This window comes from Garra rufa, chromosome 22 (genome assembly GCF_049309525.1).
Source record: "Garra rufa chromosome 22, GarRuf1.0, whole genome shotgun sequence".
Taxonomy (NCBI): Eukaryota; Metazoa; Chordata; class Actinopteri; order Cypriniformes; family Cyprinidae; genus Garra; species Garra rufa.
The window spans coordinates 37,866,957-37,887,807 of NC_133382.1; the positions used below are offsets into that span (position 1 = coordinate 37,866,957).

At 35.8% G+C, this 20,851-nt stretch overlaps 1 protein-coding gene across 1 annotated transcript in view; it reads right to left on the reverse strand.

Moving 5' to 3' along the window:
• Nucleotides 1–522: 522 nt before the first annotated feature.
• Nucleotides 523–20,851, reverse strand: part of fdxr (ferredoxin reductase) — a 36,199-nt gene continuing 15,870 nt past the window's right edge. The window contains exons 5-10 of the mRNA XM_073827953.1: nt 19,298–19,420; nt 10,883–10,996; nt 10,690–10,791; nt 9,902–10,009; nt 9,594–9,678; nt 523–755 (exon numbers count right to left, since the gene is read on the reverse strand). Of these exons, the coding sequence (XP_073684054.1) occupies nt 523–755; nt 9,594–9,678; nt 9,902–10,009; nt 10,690–10,791; nt 10,883–10,996; nt 19,298–19,420 (765 nt within the window). The remainder of the gene's footprint in view (nt 756–9,593; nt 9,679–9,901; nt 10,010–10,689; nt 10,792–10,882; nt 10,997–19,297; nt 19,421–20,851) is intronic.

Here is a 20,851-nt window from a genome sequence, read left to right on the forward strand (position 1 = left end):
AAAAGCATGGCATGTCTAGCTCTGCGTGAACTCGGTGGGCTCCGGTTCAAGGCAGTTAGGGTATATCAAAAAACTCCCATCTCATTTTGTCCTCCAACTTTAAAATCGCACAACATCGCTGCAGAAGTACCGACCCTGTGCTTCCAAAGTGAACATACAACTAAGGTCAAATGCCCTTTACAAAAAAAGGTAAAACAGCAGGGCGATTAGGACGATTTAGAAATTGGAGGAGAAAATGAGATGGGAGTTTTTTAACATTCCCTAACTGCCTTGAACCGGAATTCACAGAGAACATGCAGAGCTACACAAGACGTGCATTTGAGGTTAAAAAAGTACATAAATTGCAATTATTTTTTGAAATTAACCGATCGTTTTGCTAGATAAGACCCTTATTCCTTGGCTGAGATCATTTAGAGTGCTTTGAAGCTGTATTTAAACTGCATTTTGGAAGTTCAAACTCGCGTAGAAGTCCACTATATGGAGAACATTCCTGAAATGTTTGTTTCTTCTGGAAGTGAACTTTTAACTTGACAAAGCAATGGAAATCATAGTACTTATTCTGTTTTTCACGTTTACCTCAAGCCTATTAAGAGCCAATCGGATTCCAGTAGCTCTTTTCCCATCAGCCCCTGCGAGAACCTCCACGGGACTGCGAAAGAAGCGAAAGCCCCAGGATTTCTCAGCTTTATCATCTCCTTTTTCTTTTACGGCTTTCATCATCAACTCCGTCAGTCTTTTTCTTGGTCTGGGAAGGTCTAATGAACAAACACACACACACAGAGAAACACTTTAATGCTCTGCAGGTGGTAAACCTCAAACAAGCCAAGAATGTATTACTGCATCTTAAGCCCTATTTAGTAGGTGCTTTCAGAGGAATGGAATGGTAAATCAATGTCACTATCTAGCAGAAGACACATATTAAAGGAACACTCCACTTTTTTTGGAAATAGGCTCATTCTCCAACTCCCCCCGAGTTAATAAGTTGATTTTTACCGTTTTGAAATCCATTCAGCCATTCTCCTGTTCTGGCGATATCACTTTTAGCATAGCTTAGCATAGATCATTGAATCCTATTAGACCAATAGCATCGCGTTTAAAAATGACCAACGAGTTTCCATATTTGTTGTATTTAAAACTTGACTCTTCTGTAGTTATATCGTGTACTAAGAGCGGTGGAAATGCAAAGCTGCGAGTTTCTAGGCTGATAAGATTAGGAACTACACTTCCATTCCGGCGTAAAAGTCAAGGAAGTTTGCTGCCGTAATATGGCCGAAGCAGGCGGAGTATTATCAGAAATGAGTTCCCAGCTAGTTTAGCATTTGCACATGTGCTGCATGGTATTACTGCTCCTGCTTCAGCCTTATTACGGCAGTAAACTTCCTTGACTATTACACCGGAATGGGAGTGAAGTTCCTAATCTTATCAGCCATTCCACCGGACTTAGTACACGATATAACTACAGACGAGTCAAGTTTTAAATAGTCGAAATATGGAAACTCGTTGGACATTTTTGAACATGATGCTATTGGTCTAATAGGATTCAATGATCTATGCTAAGCTATGCTAAAAGTGATATCGCCAGAACAGGAGAACGGCTGAATGGATTTCAAAACGGTAAAACTCAACTTATTAACTCGGGGGGAGTTGGAGAATGAGCCTATTTCCAAAAAAAGTGGAGTGGTCCTTTAAGAAGAGACACTGCAGGCAAAAACGTTTTTTTCATGCACCTGTCAAGTTTGAGATTTTGGGTTTTTTGGTGTTTAATAAAGTGTTTTTTCAAACTAGTGGAAAGAAAGCACCCAAAGACACTGTGAAGTGTTTCTTTTATAGCACTTTATCTATTTGTATCAATATATTTCAATTAAAATACATATTTTAAACATTTTTTTTTCTCCTACACTGAGCCATAAATCTCCACTTCAGTAGCACTTACACACACCAAAATTTACATTTTTATTACGGTCTATATTCTCCCTAAAATGGTAAACAAAATAATGTGACAAAATGAGATGCCCAAAATCCTCTTTGTAAAAACATTTGACTCAAAAAAATTAAACAAGAATTCTGAAACTGACTTCATCCAGTGTTTAGATTTTTGTCCTAGAAATGTTTGCAAACTAGCACATATTTTATTAAATAATGCCTCATTTGCATATTCAAACCTAACATTTTGGAAAATTTGTAATACAATAAATGTTTGCAATTATCAATGTAATCAATTCAGCTGGGTAATTAAAGTAATAGCTATTAGTTATTTTTTACCCTATTCACCTGCAGTGTCATAAATTCCCACATAAAATAAGGTTCACAAAATGTTTACATAATAGTCACTGGGTCAAGTTCCTTTTTTCGAAGGCTATCTTTGTAAAGTCACTCAATGTATGAAAAAAATGTTACAGCTGCTGCTTTTTAAAATATAAAACCATCTTAAGTAAAGCAGAAAAAAAAATTGTAAGAACAATTGTTTTTGTTTTTACTTTTACGTTTGGATCAAAATGTTAGATCAGTCTGAGGTCACTCACAGATGCTGGTTTAGTTTATCATTTGAAACGGTTTTGAGCTAACTCTAACTCAAAGTTGCAATTTATTCCCACTCATGTTAGTCATCAGTCTCTCTGTCTCTGTCTCTCTCTCTCATTTCCGGTGCGAGTGCAGATGTGTGGAGCAGCGTGAGTGTGGGGTAGAGCTGTGTGAGTGAAGCGCTTTCTATCTTGCTTTACTTTTTCTTTTTTTGTGCGTGGTTTTTTGGTGTTTGTCCTTTGTATATTTAAGTTGAGGGCCGAGTGCTGTCCGTTTTAGGAAGCATGTCGGCCCAGAGAGCGCAGGGGCCGAGTTCACCCAGTTAAAGTGGCGCCTGCGGTGAGTGTTGAGGCATGTGGTTTGGCAGTGGGAGAAGTAGTTGGACATTCTAGTGTTTTATCCGCGTCTAGAATGAACAACGCAATTGTGATCTTTCTAGATAGCGTAGATAAGGCAAATGAGTTAGTAGAAAGAGGAATTGTTGTCGATGGGGAATTTATTTAGGTTCTTCCACTTTCTCTGCCAGCTAAAAAAGTCACCCTTTCCAATGTACCACCATTTGTTAGCGATGAGATCCTAACACAAGCTTTGACATGTCATGGAAAACTAGAATCCCCGATAAAGAAGATCCCAATCAGTAGCCAATCACCGTTGCTGAAACACATTGTTTCTTTCAGACGGTTCGTGTATATGATTATTCCAGATGACGCTGATCTAGATTTAACACTAAACTTTCGAATTGACGATTTTAGCTATGCTATTTTCGTTTCCACAGGTAAAGTAAAGTGTCTTGGATGTAGACATACAGGGCATTTAATTCGGAATTGCCCAAATAAGAATAATGTGGAAGGAGACAGAAGTAAGAATGAAACGGGTGAGAACAGAAAGGAGTCTGAGGTAGAGATCAAGGCAGTAGTCTCAGCTGTGATGAAGAAGGTGGTGGACAGCACTGTAGAAGCTGAAACACAATCAGGTTTTTCTCAGACTGAGAATGTTGAGGTTAATTCTAATGTTCTACCTGGAAATACTGGTGCAAGAGTTGTCGACACTTTGGTTTCCTCTTTAGAAGGAGAAAGAATAAGAAGTGGAGAGGGGAGTCAAAATTGTGAAATGGATGTGGAAGCACAGTTAGAGCTGGAACATGAGGAGTTATGTTTCAAGACTCCTCAAAAGAGGAAAATGAAGAGTAAGTCTTTAGAAGCTAAAGTAAGCAAGACAGGAGTTGACCAAAATGAAAACATGAGAGACACAGAGAATGACAGCGATTCATCAGAGAGTAGTGTGAGTTGGTCACAAGGAGAATTCACCACTCGCAGTTATGGCCTTGAGGACATAAAGTTGTTCCTCAGGTCGACAAAAAAATAAAAGAGGTGTAAAAGTACAGGAATATTTTCCTGATTTGAGACAATTTGTCGAACAAGCAAAACTTCTGATGGCCAGTGATTCTTTCACTAACAAAGAAATATATAGGTTAAAGAAAATAGTGAGAAATGCAAATAGCACCTTAATTAATGATGGTGAATAAGAGAAAATAATTCCCTTTGTTTTCAGTATGTATGGTGAATCATGCTTTTTTTTTCTTTTTTTGTTGTTATGAATAGAATACATATTGCATCTATGAATGTTAATGGTGCGAATAATTCTAGAAAAAGAGCACAGATTTTTGAAGCAATAGAGCAAAAGAATATAGACATTGCTTTTTTACAAGAAACTCATAGTAGTATGGACAATATGATTGACTGGGTGAAAGAGTTTAAGGGTTTAGTGGTGCTAAGCCACTTTTCAAATTTGAGTGGTGGTGTTGCTCTTTTATTTAGCAACAATTTTAAGCCAGTAACATATGATGTATGTGAAATAGTGAAAGGTAAACTGTTAAAGGTCAGAGCTGTTTATGAAAACGTTGTGTTTGTTTTTATTTGTGTTTATATTCCTACTGCACCATTAGAAAGGCTATTGTTCTTTGGCATTCTTTGTTCAGCTCTAAAAGATTGCAGTACTGAGGAAGTCTTATTTGTGGGCGGTGATTTTAACTGTACTGAACTGGATATAGATCGAAATCATGTTGAACCTCATATGGCTTCACGTAAGAGTTTAATTCATTTAATAGAAAAATATGATTTTTGTCATGTTTGGAGAGCTATGAATGGAAATGCAAGACAATACACATGGGCTCATACACCAGATAACTATGTATCGTTGGCGAGGTTAGATAGATTTTATGTGTTTAAACATCACTTGAATATGTTTGACAAGTGTTTTATCACACCTTTGTCCTTTTCTGATCACAGTATGGTAAGCTGCAAAGTTATTTTAAATTCAGTTAAAACTAAGAGTGCATATTGGCACTTTAATACAAGTCTCTTAAATGACAAACTATTTATTGAATCATTTAAATCTTTTTGGATGGTTTTTAAGGAATGTAAATCTTCTTTTAAATCTATACAACAGTGGTGGGATTATGGCAAAGTGCAGATGAAACAATTTACGCAACAGTACACTCAAAATGTCACTAAAGAATTAAATCATTCTGTAGAATTTCTTGAAAAACAATTAATAGAATTACAAAAGTTGACTCAAACCTCAGGCGATAATAAATTCTTAGAAACTTATTTAAAGAAGAAGGCTGAACTTAAAGAGATTTTAGAACATAAAGTACAAGGAGCATTAGTTCGCTCTCATTTTTTGAACATTGATCAGATGGATGCACCTACCAAATATTTCTTTGGTCATGAGAAAAAAAATGGTCAAAAACGTTTGATTCATGCCTTACGTGCTGAGGATGGCACTTTGCTTTTTAATCCCAGACAAATACGTGAGGTAGCAGTACAGTTTTATCAGTTGCTGTTTGGAAGTGAACTTGAGCCGGAATATAGAAGAAAATCCTTTTTACTAGATGATCTACCAAAAACCTCAGAAGAGTCTAATAAAGAGCTGGAATGTAGCCTAACTCTGGGAGAGCTTTATAAGGCACTCCAAGATATGGAGTGTGGAAAAGCCCCAGGTGTGGATGGGCTTCCAGTGGACTTCTTGAAAGTCCTGTGGCCGGAGATAGGAGGTGACCTGCTGGAGGTGTTCAACGACAGCTTGCTAAAGGGTGGGCTGCCGCTGAGCTGCCGAAGGGCGGTGATCACTCTCCTTCCAAAAAAGGGAGACCTAACTGAGATTAAGAACTGGAGGCCGGTATCACTTCTGTGCAGTGACTATAAGTTACTTTCTAAGACTCTAGCTAATAGGTTGACCAAGGTAATGGGACAGGTGATTCATCCAGATCAATCGTATTGTGTACCTAGTAGGTCTATTTTTGATAACATCTCTTTAATAAGAGATATTATACAGGTTTCTAACTTATTTAATATTGACTGTGGTTTGTTGTCATTAGACCAAGAAAAAGCTTTTGATCGAGTCGAACATGGTTATCTGTGGAATGTTTTAGATGCTTTCGGTTTTAATGAAAAAATTTTAAATATGGTCAAAATTCTGTATAGTGACATTGAGAGCAAACTAAAAATTAATGGTGGCTTATGTGCTCCATTCAAGGTCAGTAGAGGTATAAGACAAGGCTGTTCATTGTCAGGAATGTTGTATTCTCTAGCAATTGAACCACTTCTCCAAGCAATTCGGAAGAAGCTGGATGGTTTTAATTTACCACTGCATAATGTTAATGTTTGTTTATCTGCTTATGCTGATGATCTTATAATAATGGTTAACAAGCAAAATGATATAAATGTTTTAAATAAATTAATAGAGGATTTTGGGAAGTGGTCTTCAGCAAAAGTGAATTTGAGAAAAAGTGAAGCATTTTTAATAGGGGATTGGAAAGAGGGGAAACCAACTCTTCCTGAGGGGTTGTGTTGGAACAGGTGGGGTTTGAAATATCTTGGTGTTTTTTTAGGAGATGATAATGTTTTACAAAAAAATTGGGATGGAGTTCTTCAGAAAGTTAAAGGGCGGTTAGACAAATGGAAGTGGCTTTTACCAAATTTGTCTTATAGGGGAAGAACACTTATTGTAAACAATTTAGTTGCCTCACGTCTATGGCACAAACTGGCTTGTGTTGACCCCCCTGTAAAATTGGTCGCTGAGATTCAGGCAACTTTCGTTGATTTTTTTTGGGACCGACTTCATTGGGTTCCACAGAGTGCTTTATTCTTACCAAAAGAAGGAGGAGGACAAGGGTTGATACACCTACAGAGTAGGATTGCAGCATTTCGGTTGCAGTTTTTACAAAGACTCCTGGATGGACCGATAAATGCAAGTTGGAGGAAAATCAGTTGCATGTTGCTAAGGACTGTAGGAAATCTCGGAATGGACAAAACTCTCTTTTTAATGGACCCAAAGTGCTTGGATTCTACTAAACTGTCCCCTTTCTATCAGCGTCTTTTTAAGATTTGGAGCCTTTTTTTAATTCAAAAGACAGAGAATTTTCATTCTATTTATTGGTTGCTGCATGAACCTTTGATTTTGAAGGCAAGACTGGATATTTCTTCATCCACTTTTTTGCCAGGTCTCAGCAGGATACTACAAAATTCAGGAGTTTTGGTTTTAAGTCATTTATTGTCTTTAACTGGGCCTCTTTTTGAGAATGTAGAAGCTGTTACTGAGAAACTTGGTTTTAGATCTTTGCGATTGATTTCCCAGTTTTTAACCAGGTTAAAACAAGCACTTTCAGATGATGAGAAAAGTATGTTGGAAGACTTTTTTTTAGGGGTCAGTGTTCCTGATAGTGAAGACCTTTTTCCTTGTCTGGTAATTCAACCAAATGTTGAAGAGTGTTCAGGATTTTATTTTCAAAAAGAAAAGTTTTCATCTGTTGATTTTTTTTCTTGTACAGGGAAAGAGTTAAACAAAATGTGTGTGTTTGTTCTTAACATGAAAACACTTGATAAAAGAGTTGATACCCCTTGGCGTTCTGTGTTGAAACTGGGAGATAATGTAAGACCTGAATGGAGAGTATTGTACAAGCCACCATTATCAAAAAGAACTGGAGATTTGCAGTGGAGAATCCTGCATTGGGCTATTGCAGTAAACTCATTTGTTTCAATTTTAGATTCTAAAAATGACTCAGGTTGTCCTTTTTGTTTTCAGAAAGAGACTGTATTTCATGCTTTTATGCAATGTGTCCGACTTAAACCACTGTTTGCAATGATAAAAGGAATGTGTGATGGTTTTGCTGAGTGTTTTTACCCTGAAATTTTTATTTTGGGTTTTAAATATACACAAAAGAAACATTAAATTTCAGCTATTGAATTTTATACTTGGGCAGGCAAAATTAGCAATCTATTTAAATAGGAAAAGTAAAATAGAGCAGAAAGACAGTGACAATGTTGTTGTTGTTGTCTTTAGAGCCTTACTTAAAGCAAGAATTTCAATTGACTACAGGTTTTACAAAGTTATGAGTGACCTTTCTACTTTTGAGTTGAAATGGTGTAGTAATGATGTTTTGTGTAAAATTGATGAAGAATTATTTTTTTTTGTTTTTAATGGCTGGTGAATATAAATTGTGATGTCATTTGTAAATTAATGTAGGATGGATATTTGTAAATAAAGTTGTTTTTCAAATTCAACACACTCTCTCTCTCTCTCTCTCTCTCTCTCTCTCTCGAACTCTCTCTCTCTCTCTCGAACTCTCTCTCTCTCTCTCGAACTCTCGAACTCTCTCTCTCGAACTCTCTCTCTCTCGAAAGCAGGATCGTTTTCAGCATCACTACTCCAGTTTTCAGTCCCATTTCCTGGGGCCTTATCCAGTCATTTTGAAACCTTTCACTTTTAAATAAACAGAACAATTATACACTACATTTCACAAGGGTTTTTCCATTATGCATTGTTTTTTCCCATGCATTTCAAAATTCGACCAACAGGTTTGTATACTTTATTTTCCAAATTCACACTTTGATGGAGTGAAGCAAGAGACTCATGCCTTGAAGGAACATGCAATTTAAAGAGTTGTTTGCTTTCTTTCGGTTGAGTTTGGGATTTCTTAGGATTTAAGAGGTATATAAGCTCATATTAATGAAGCCTACAGTCAATCATTTCCATAAATAAATATAAAACCTGTGCTAACTGAAAGAAAACAACTTGGTGAAAAGACGGAATCCTATATTTGTTAACAAAATAGCATAAGAAATGCATAAGCATCTTGGTCGTTTTTACTCTACAAGTATAACGAGGTGGAAATAAAACTGCAAAAAAAACACAAAAATGATACAGTCATTTTAGCAAGTGAGCAAAGTCAGTAAGTTTTAGTCCAATGCGGTAACACAAACTAACAGTTGTAAACGGAACTTGCTGCTTTGAGAAGAGGCGTGGTAGTACTGAAACGCCGTCTAAGCTTTTTGCCAATTGCAACGTAGTGGGACTGCTAACCAATCACAACACATTTCAGTTTTCGAAAGGCGGGCCTTCATCAAACCTGGAACTAATCGAGCCATTTGTGCCAGTCTGGGGAGAAATCTATTGTAATAATGTAAATTATGTGAAAAATAATGCGTTTTTCGAACCACCAAGCATGAGAGCATGCTCTAGTGCACACTCAAAACAAAATCAAGACTTTGTAAAAAAGCATAATAGGACCCCTTTAAAAAACAAAACATCTGTTCTGTGTTTTCTTTGAAATGTTACACAATTATCATCTAGTCTGGAAAACAGGAACTTGGTCTGTGGTTAAATTAGGAGAATAAACATCAGCTAAAAAAAAAACAATTTAAAGGCCATTTAGTTATTGTATTTGTGTTTATTGCCATATCAGCTTCAAAGGTTTTTCAACACCAGATGTAAACTAAAACGAACTAGAAACTAAATAGAAAAAGAAAATAGTCAGACCCTTTGGTCTGAAAACCAAAAATTGCCAGACATGAAAATCTTAAAAGCAGTCAATGTGATTATATGAAACACTGCAATGATTTTATAGTAGTTTTATGTTTTTCTTTCTGGAGCTCAGTAGCATCATACCCTATTCACTATCATTATGTATAAGAGCAGCATTCACCTCTTCATCTCCTTTTCAGTTTAACAGATGAAAGTCAGTGGTTTGGATTGAGATATGTGAATAAACCCTTTGATTTTAATGTGTTTACCTTTCAAAGCTTCTGAGATGCCCTTAAAGTCATCCGACAGCATGTCAGCTCTGGTGTTTGGGAGTTTGACCATCTCTCTGAGTTCCTGATGAGATAAACAAAAATAGTCCTGTTCCCTGCAGCCTTGCACACTCATTTTGATATCATTCAAAATTATGTTCAAGTTCATGAGGGTTTTTTCATTATGCAATGCATTGTTTTTTCCCCATGCATTTCAAAATCCGATCAACAGGTTCTTCCACTTTATTTTCCAAATTCACTGGTGGTTTTTCATTCACTTTAAGGGGAGTGAAGCAAGAGACTCATACCTTGATGGTACATGCGATTTGAAGAGGCCCTCGTCGGCCTACGATCAAAACCCTTCGCACTTTACTGCCTGCCAATACTTCTAGTGCATTCTGGGTAATATCTGTCTCCTGTAAGTAGGTGATACAGGGTATATTAGATGGATCCACTTTACTGAACACTTGAAGTAAATTAGATGGTCAAGTCAAAACAGGAAAGGGTGGCTGTTTGAGTCTTTACAGAAATGTAATTGATATTGTCAGCTCACATGAGCTCACATTTACTGACAATTTACTCATCCATGATGTAGATGAGTTTATTTTATGGGAACAGATTTTTGAAAAATGTAGGATTACATCACTTGCTGTCAGAAGGTCAAAATCTGTCCTAATAAAAACATTACACATTTTTCCTGGCAATTTATTCATCCTCAGGCCACCCATGATGTTTACTGAGCTGGTTCATAAGTCAAGATTTATGAATTGCACTCAACTTTCTCCATCACATTAGATTCAGACTACAAACGTTTGATACAACAATGTCTTTTGCCATATAGATTCCCTAGCGGAGTGTTGTAGTAAAGTGATCCATCTACATCCACTAAAGAGTAAGATGTTCAATTTTACATTAATAGAAGTGAGTCATTTGACTGATTCAAACAATTACCACATGGGTTTGAGACTGATTCATTCTAAAAAATAATGAAATTCTAAAAATAACTATCTTTCCTAACAAACCAGTTAACATCCGGTACTCGTGCATGTATCATAAGTCTCCCAATTTTGGAGAAATAAACACAGTGGACACAGACCTTTAGCATGTCCAAAGGTGCCAGAAGTATTCTGGCTACATCAAGGGCCACATTTCCCTGTCCAAGAATCACAGCGGTCTCACAGCTGAGATCAGGATGTAGCTGCAGATTAAAGATAGTTAAAAAGGAAACATTATTACATAACACAGTTTTTACACACCGATACAACTAAGAGATTTGAAAAAAATTATACCTCTTTATTAACAGGAAGTCCATTGTACCATCCGACAAAGTCTTTGGCTGAGAAAACACCAGCTAAATCTTCACCAGGAACTCCCATTGACCGATTTCCTTCAGCTCCGTAGCTCTGGAAAAACAGATGGTGCAGAGGAGAATGATAACATCATGGTTCAAAATAAAATGAAACTGCATTTATTTTTAAATTTGGTTTGAATTTAATGTTTATTCTTTCTCCTAGACTTTAACAGAATTGGAAATTTAAGTACAGCAAAATAGAACACAGCTATATATTTATATTAGAGTTCGACTGATATATCAATTTACCGATATTTTCCCCATATTTAAGCAATTTACCATAATCGGTTATCGGTTTTGTAATATCAGATTGTTGGATTGTTGCCATCTTGTTGGTGTTTTGAGAACTGCCGTTGCTGAATGCCCTTCCTTATAAATTAACAGCCATTAATGCACATATTAGATGTGTTAAACAAAAATAGAGACACAGCCATGAATAAGCATGTGTTGGAAATGAAAGCGCTGAATTTAATTCTCTCTGTTGTCTATATGCTCATCATCAGTGTTGATGCTTAAAATGCTCCAGCCAACCGTAAGTGACTTTTAACAAGATTCACTTGTTTAAAACACCCTCAAGTCTATTAACATTTACTATATAACAATTATTTCACTAATACACATTTCAATAAACACAGCTCTATGGAAATTAATTATTATCTCAGAGAGCGATCGCAGTTTGAGTATAGTTCTGTGTAAATGCATAGATAAATAGTGCTTTGTCACAATCTAGAATGACAAAAACATTAGTAATTCTGATATAAAATACCAGTTGAGAAATGCAATAAAATACTGTTTTTTTTGGTTATATTCCAATATTCCATAGAATATTATTCCGTGAATTAACATTACCCAGTGAATTATTATTTACTCTTTATACAGCTTAACCTACTAAAACTTTAGTTTACACTGAAGTTGATATGACTCCCGCTCTTTATTTATTTTCTCAATTTGAAAACATTACATTCTACGCTTACTTTGCTTGTTGGTGTTGTAGCTGATGCTTTTTATAAATAAAATGTTTTTATTGATGTAATATTAAGATTACATTTAACATGAAAGACTTCAAATTGTCAACACTTTTTTAAGATGACTGAAAGGAGGAAAAATCTAAGTGAAGTATGGACTTTCTTCGCTCAATCATTTATTGTTTTTATAACAGCAAAAAAAAATATCGGTTCTGCATATCGGTTATCGGGCATATAAGCATGCAAATAATCCGTAAAAAAAATCACTAATTTATATTCACACACACTTTTATTGTGTGATCAAATAGCTTTAAAAATAATCATGAATTTTATTTTTGTGTGAAATAATTCAAATAAATAAAGTAATACACTTTCACATCAGGTATTGTATATTCAGTAAACTGTTTTGATTTACTTAACTGCTGTGGCAACAAGATGTACATCAATGTGGGTCATGATGTGAGCATCAGCATTGTTTTTATGTTGGTCGAACTGATAAAATGTAAATCTTGAATGCAACACAAGTCACTTTGGATAATAGCACCTTCTAAGTGGTTAACAGTAAATGTAAATATTAGTATAAACGCTCTGACTAGTATAAACATCTTCACATTCTTCATATTCTTTGAGGTGGTTAGTTTGTACGAGTAACAGAAATGAAATATTTTCTTCTAACCTAATTAAATGTATGCATCATTTTTTTGTGTCAGATTCTTTGAATTATTGAATTAATACATTTAATTAAGACACTGTAGGGCTGTTACCAATCAAACGAAATGAAGCGGCATTTTAGATGCATTTACCATGCAGTTAACCTACAGTTATAATTGCTAAAATAATGTTTTGATGTTTTAAAAACAAACGTTCAATAGTGATATTTGTATGGAAGCCTGCTTCTGCCACTGAATACAAAATTGTAAAAAAAAGTTATTACGACTTTTAATCCTGCAATTCTGACATTTTTTTTCTCAGAATTGCACGATTCACATTTTCTCGCAAATGTGACTATATTTCACAATTCTGAGAAAAAAAGACAAACTCGAAATTTCGAGTTACAAAGTCTAAAAGACCAATATGTTCTCAGAATTGAAATTTTATATCTAACAATTCTGTTGAAATTCAGAATTGCATGTTTATTTCTGAGAAAAAAAAATCTACAAAAAAAATCAGAATTGCAAGTTTTCTTTCAGGATTTCTAACCATGTGTTGCACATTGACCATCACAGACAGACAAAATAAACAGACCTGTTGCCTGGAGCCTTATTCACTCGCTTTGAAATCTTTCACTTACACATAAACAGTACAATTATACACTATATTTCATAAGTGTTTTCCCATTATGCAATGTTTTTTCCCACGCATTTTAAATTCAACCAACAGGTTCTTGCACTTCTTTTTTTTTTTTTCAAATTCACAGCTGTCACTCAAATGGTTTTCATTTACTTTGTGGGAGTGAAGCAATAGACTCATATCTTGATGGAAGGTGTCAATCAGTTCTTAAAAGAAAGATAAAGAAAACAAGTTGGTGAAAAAATTGAATCAAATATTTGTTAACAATACAGCATAACAAGGAATTTATAAGCAACTTTTTATAGGCTAGTCATATTTACACTACAAGTGTAACAAGATGGAAAAGAAATAGCAAAAAAGCACAAAATGATACAATTATTTAGGAAGTGAGCAAAGTCAGCCAATTTTAGTCTAATGTGATAATAACTAACTAGCAATTTTACAAAATTAGAAACAGCAAAATATTTTATGGAAACCATGATGCACTGTTAAATAAATAAAAAAGTTCAAAAGAACAGTGTTTGTTTGAAACAAAAATATTTTGTAACATTATAAATGTCTTCACTGACACTTTTGATTAATTTAATGCATGCTTGCTGCATAAAAATATTAATTTCTTTTAAAAGCTTAAAGCTTTTGAATGGTAGTGTAAACTAAAAAATGTTTCCCAAAACTTAACAATTCTAAAATATACTCTTATTCCTAAAACCTTCATTATAAACCAAAATTTACAACAACCATTTTGAGTAAAAGAGACTAAACATCTGTTGATGTTTTCTTTGAAACGGCACACATTCATCTAGCCTGGATGCGGCTGATAAACAACAAACCTACGTTTTTTTTTTTTGTTGTTTTTTTTTAACTCTTCTAAAAGGACACAGTCCTTGAGTAAACATGAAAGGAGTAGTAGAGGAGAAGAATAAACATCAGCTCAAATGAAAAACACCAGTTGTTGGAATTTCAACAAAGCAAACTAAACCAAAAATAGTCAGACACTTTGGAAGGGAAATCAAGAATTGGCAGACATGAATTGTTTCACAATGATCTTCCAAAAGCTGTATCCTAAAAGCAGTCTGTGTGACTTATTAAATTACATTATCTTAAATACTGCAATGCTTTTATAGTAGTTTTATGTTTTTATTCCTGGAGCTCAATAGCATCATTCCCTGTTCATTACCATTATGTTTAAGAGCAGCATTAACCTCTTCACCTTATTTTCATTTTAACAGATGAAAGTCAGGGGTTTGAACTGAGTTAAAGATACATAATTAAACCCTTTGATTATAATGTTTTTACCTTTCAAAAAAAACTTGCAATTGCGTGTTATAAAGTCAGAATTGCGAGATATGAGCATTTCTGAGAAACAGACAATTGTGAGCTAGAAATGCACAATTGTGAGAAAAAAAAGTCAGAATGGTGAGTTTATATCTGTCAATTCTGAGAAATAAACACACAATTCTGAGAAATAAAGTCAGAATTCATAGTTTAAAACTGACATTTGAGAAAGTCACAATTACCTTTTATTTTTTATTCAGTGGAGGAAATAGGAGGGAAAATATATTTAAAATGTAAACTTAAAATCACCAGTAGGTGGCAGCAAATCACTGCCAAGTCATTCAGTCATTCATTCAACTGATTTGTTCAAATGGCTGATTGTTTTAATGACCGAACACTCGTTTAGAGATGCAAAACAGTTTTGCTGTGGCTTCGTTGAACCAAAACAGGAACTAGTGTCTAAATTGTAAGTCAATGAATAATATTTTTTTTTTATAAAATCAAAATTAATACAAAAGATGGACAATACATTTGATGGTATAAAATAGGAAGCAGGAAGGCCACATTCATCTTAAACCCCCACCCCCGGAACCATGCTGCAGTCATGAACCCAGAGAAAAAAGGTAAGTAAATAAAAAAAAAGGAAGATTACCAGAAAGAAACCTCTCGGGTGTATCTTTTTTAACCTAATGTGCACTTTAAACAAGTAAGCCCAAAATTAATTAATTAATTAAATTTAAACAACAACAACAGAAAACAAACTTTCATTCAAGTAGCGTAAACTCAACAAAAATAAACCAAACAAAACACAGGATGACTTTTGACATCGTCACATCTTCTCCCTCCCCCAAACTCTCACATGGTAAGCGAGAGAGAAAGTCAGCGGTCATGCTCTCTGACCCTGGTCGATGTCTTGCAGTAAAATGGAAAGGCTGAATGGCCAAACTCCAACGTGTTCAGAAGCATTGGTATCTTTCTACCGACTGAGCCCGGATAGCTCAGTCGGTAGAGCATCAGACTTTTAATCTGAGGGTCCAGGGATCAAGTCCCTGGTTGGGCGAAGGGCCATCTTCTTGGGGGCAGCCTTGGCCTAATGGTTAGAGAGTCGGACTTGTAACCCAAAGGTTGCAGGTTCGAGTCTCAGGTCCGGCAGGGTCCGGCAGGGTACTAGTAGTACTGCCTACTAGTGAATGTACAGCAGTCTCTCCACCCTCAATACCACGGCTGAGGTGAGTCCCTTGAGCAAAGCACTGTGTGTGTGTGTTCACTACTGTGTTCTGTGTACTGTGTTCACTACTGTGTGTGTGCACTTGGATGGGTTAAATGCAGAGCACAAATTCCTTGTATGGGTCACCATACTTGGCCTCACTTCACCTCCTTTCAAACAGCCTACTAGTGAATGTACAGCAGTCTCTCCACCCTCAATACCACGGCTGAGGTGAGTCCCTTGAGCAAAGCACTGGCAATGGCTGCCCACTGCTCCGGGTGTGTGTTCACGGTGTGTGTGTGTTCACTACTGTGTGTGTGCACTTGGATGGGTTAAATGCAGAGCACAAATTCCTTGTATGGGTCACCATACTTGGCCTCACTTCACCTCCTTTCAAACAGCCTACTAGTGAATGTACAGCAGTCTCTCCACCCTCAATACCACGGCTGAGGTGAGTCCCTTGAGCAAAGCACTGTTCCCCCAACTGCTCCCCGGGCGCCGCAGCAATGGCTGCCCACTGCTCCGGGTGTGTGTTCACGGTGTGTGTGTGTTCACTACTGTGTGTGTGCACTTGGATGGGTTAAATGCAGAGCACAAATTCCTTGTATGGGTCACCATACTTGGCCTCACTTCACCTCCTTTCCTTTCATTATATCATTATCTCAATCCATTGTAATGCTTTGATCTGTTTTTATCTATAAAATCTCTTCCCATTAGATTTTTTTTTTTTTAATTTTTATAACAGAGTACCTTGTCTCTCGAGGACATAGTTTCCGACTCCGATAAGCCACAGGATGTAACTCACTTCCCTATTCTTGTTCCCTCACATCCTAAAAAGCTAGCCAGGCCTGTTCAGTCCATTACATTTAATTTGGACTTGAATTTCAGGTCAAATCTGTTAATGGGGCCACTCTTGTGGCAAAATGCTTTTTGGTACTTGTAAATGTGCAAGACTAAATAGCCTGTTTGTTTTGAACCTGGGGTTTAATAATGCTATTACCTAATACATAGCCCAATGTATTATATATAATACGTTAGCCTTTGAAAGGTAGGGGGAGCTCCGTGGAGCCCAAAAGAAAGACCTCGAAAATGCAAGACTTGTGGAGGTACGACAAGCAGTCAATTGTAGAGATTCAGAAGCCATGAATCTATCGTGCTGATAAATTTGGCTTTCCCTAACTTCTCAATTAACTCCTCAATTAGGGGAATAGGAAAGGAGTCAAATTTGGATACTGAATTTAAGTAACGAAAATCAGTACAAAAACTGGAGTACACTACTGGATTACACCATCCCCTATGGGGAAGGCTCCACAATGCCCACCTCCTGTATTACTTTAACCTCCTTAGTGAGTGCTGACAACATACTTTCATGAATGCAGAACTCATTCGTTTCACTTGAGCATTAGGTTTCAACACAGTTTGATGCTGAACCAGGGTGGTACAACCAGGAGTACACTTAAACAGCTCTGGATCGCATAACTCTTCAATTTGCTTTTTCCATTCCCCTGATTAGTGGTCAAGATGAACTCTTTATCATCTACCATCCGAATCAAATTCCCACTTGCAGACTCTTTCTGTGGAAACCATTCCTTTAAAGGAACACTCCACTTTTTTTGGAAATAGGCTCATTCTCCAACTCCCCCCGAGTTAATAAGTTGATTTTTACCGTTTTGAAATCCATTCAGCCGTTCTCCTGTTCTGGCGATATCACTTTTAGCATAGCTTAGCATAAATCATTGAATCCTATTAGACCAGTAGCATCGCGTTCAAAAATGAGCAACGAGTTTCCATATTTGTTGTATTTAAAACTGGACTGTTCTGTAGTTATATCGTGTACTAAGACCGGTGGAAATGCAAAGCTGCGAGTTTCTAGGCTGATAAGATTAGGAACTACACTTCCATTCCGGCGTAATAGTCAAGGAAGTTTGCTGCCGTAATATGGCCGAAGCAGACGGAGTATTATCAGAAATGAGTTCCCAGCTAGTTTAGCATTTGCACATGTGCTGCGTGGTATTACTGCTCCTGCTTCGGCCATATTACGGCAGCAAACTTCCTTGACTATTACGCCTCATTTTTGAACGCGATGCTATTGGTCTAATAGGATTCAATGATCTATGCTAAGCTATGCTAAAAGTGATATCGCCAGAACAGGAGAACGGCTGAATGGATTTCAAAACGGTAAAAATCAACTTATTAACTCGAGGGGAGTTGGAGAATGAGCCTATTTCCAAAAAAAGTGGAGTGTTCCTTTAAGAGACTAATATGCATGGCTCTATGAGAACATGACTCACCCGGAGTAGCAATTTAATAAGTGGTAGGACATAACTTCTTTGTGACCATGAACAGACCCTGCTATTTACCGAGCCACTCTTTCTCTTCAGTTGGAAGCTTGACTAAAACCTACTGCCTCTAGTAATTTCAAAGGCACTAAAGTAGCTTTTGGGAGACCCTGAGGAGCAGTGCTTTGGCATTCTGATCACCTCTTACAGAATTTGTCTATGTCTTTAGTCAGAATAAGAATATGTCTTTTGCAGAATAACTATGCCTGATATAAATGCTTCACTTAAATTTTTTTATCTTATTGAACTAGAAATCGTTAAGAATCAGAATCGATAAGCAGAACTGTAAACCCAACAATACCCAAACCTAATTTTAATAGACTAAATCATGTATTAAAATTATGAACTCTAAATGTGCACATGTCTGAACTGCATCTCAAGAGTGTATTCATACACACTGTTTAGGCTACTTATCTTGCTTTTAGAAGACTGTTATCTTTGTTTTTTGGGACTTAAACAACAATGAAAGTCTTATTTTATGATTTAAACATTTTTTTTGCATACATTTATGTTTTTATTTTCAGTTGAATATGCACTGCTACTCAGAAGTTTAAGTTCATGATCATTAAGGTGGCATGTATTACTGTAAAAACCGTGACCGTGAACTATTAAGAAATGCTACAATTCAAAATATTTTTTTTTGTTTTTGTTTTAAAATGTAACAGTCGTGTGATGAAAAGCTAAATTTATAAATTAATCCATCCATCTTGATTTACTCTACAGAACTTTTTTTACTGTGAGATTGTTCTTTTATGGTCCGTATAATCTTTCAGTTTACTTTAACAACCACAACCGTTGCCACAACAGTTGGAAAGTAAATTTTTTTTTAATTGAGATTTGAATAAATAAGCTTATATTGAGAAAAAACGCTTTTAAAGTTGTCCAAATGAAGATCTTAGCAATGCATATTACTTATGAAAAATTCTGTTTTGATATATTTATGGTATGAAGTTGACAAAACATTTTTATGGAACATAATCTTTACTTGATATCCTAATGATTTTTTGCATAAATGAAAAATCAATCATTTTGACCCATACAATGTATTTTGGCTATTGCTACAAATAGCAATAGCCAACTACAAATATACCCGTGCTACTTAAGACTGCTTCTGTGGTCCAGGGTCACATATGTGTGTGTGTATATAAATATACACAATACACACACATTATGTAAACACAAACTTTTATTTTGGATGCGATTAATCGCGTTTAATGAGTACTTGGTGAGTGAATAATCTGGATTCACTACTGTTGTGTTGTGGTTTGTATCCTCACCAGCACTACAGCGTGGTATGCTTGTCGTAACTCGTCAATCGTCACATCTTTACCCACATTCACATTGCCATGGAAGCTGCATCGCTCATGCTGGGCCGTCTGAGTGAAAGTGTTAATGACATTCTGGAAAATTAAAATGAGGTATAAAAAAAAAAACATGCATTAGTTTACTAGCACAAATTTACTGCAAAAATACCCCAAAATACTTAAGCTTGAGGATATCAGCGGAAGAGACTGTTTGTTATCAAGTCTGCTGCCCATATCCTCATGATGCTTATCACACGTACGCCGCAAGACATCTGAAGGATTTCAACCGAGATAATCATAACACACTGTAAATCACACATGAACAAACTGTCATGTTCTGCTGGCAGTAATCAAGCACTAAACGTCACAAATGGAGGTAGGGAGTGAATGTTATCATTTCCCCTAATAAAGGTCAAGTCATTTCTGTGCGTCGTCACCAAATGCCATAGGTCAAACAGATAGCCCTAATCTTAATTATGAGTGACTATATACTACAAATAAGGGTGATAAGAAGGTATTATAATATCAAATCAGAATTTGTAAATTACACATACCAAGTAATATATGCATTACATTAAACCACATGCATTTTTACTAAAATATTGCTTCAATTCATGAAAAGTGGTATGTAAACATTTTCATAACAGTGCACATTTATAAACTGCTGAATGATCAGTTTCTCAGCTAATTTTTGGCTTTTGAGGATTACATCAGAGATTTCTCATAAAAGGAAAGGAAAGGACGTGAAATACAAATTGTGCTTTCAAGCACAAAACACGAGACAAAAAAGGATCATGAAACTAAAGTCACGAAAGTCATTAGGACCACATAGGAAGTGCAATAAAATAACCACAATATTAAAAGACTTTTTGTTCCTAATCTTTGCATAAATAATATTTTCGATGCAAACTGCACTTTAACCAACTCTGGTGAGAAAAAAAACTTTTTTATTATTATTAAAGATAAACTTTAAGTTTTTTTGTAGGAATCTGATCCAAACTGTTATTTTAAGTAATTACAATATTGCATTATTGTTATGTTACAATATTGCATTACTCCCTTAAAAAAGGAACTTAGTTAATGTGTTATGTTACTTTTTACATAACTTTTTTCTCACTTGGCCTTAAATTCTTACTTATGAGAAATGAATTCTCTAAATTAAAATGCAATGTTACTTTACTAGGTACTTAAAAAAGTAATCTGATTACGTAAATTGCACAAATTGTAGTTACCCAACACAGTTCACAATTTATTATTATTAGTATAACAATGTTCTGACATATGTATGCAAGCATAAATTTTTTTTTTTTTTTTTTTCAGGTTAATTTACGTTATTGTTCTTTATGCTGATGATACACTGGGCAACTTTTTGAGCAATGTTGCCGGGCAACTTTGGCAAATGTTGCCGTCAATGGGCACCCAGGTGAGATATAAAGCCGACGACTGATCTAAATTATTCAGATAGAAATGTGTTACCTATTGTCAATGGGAAAGTGCCCAAGCAACATTGCTAAAAAAAAAGTTGCC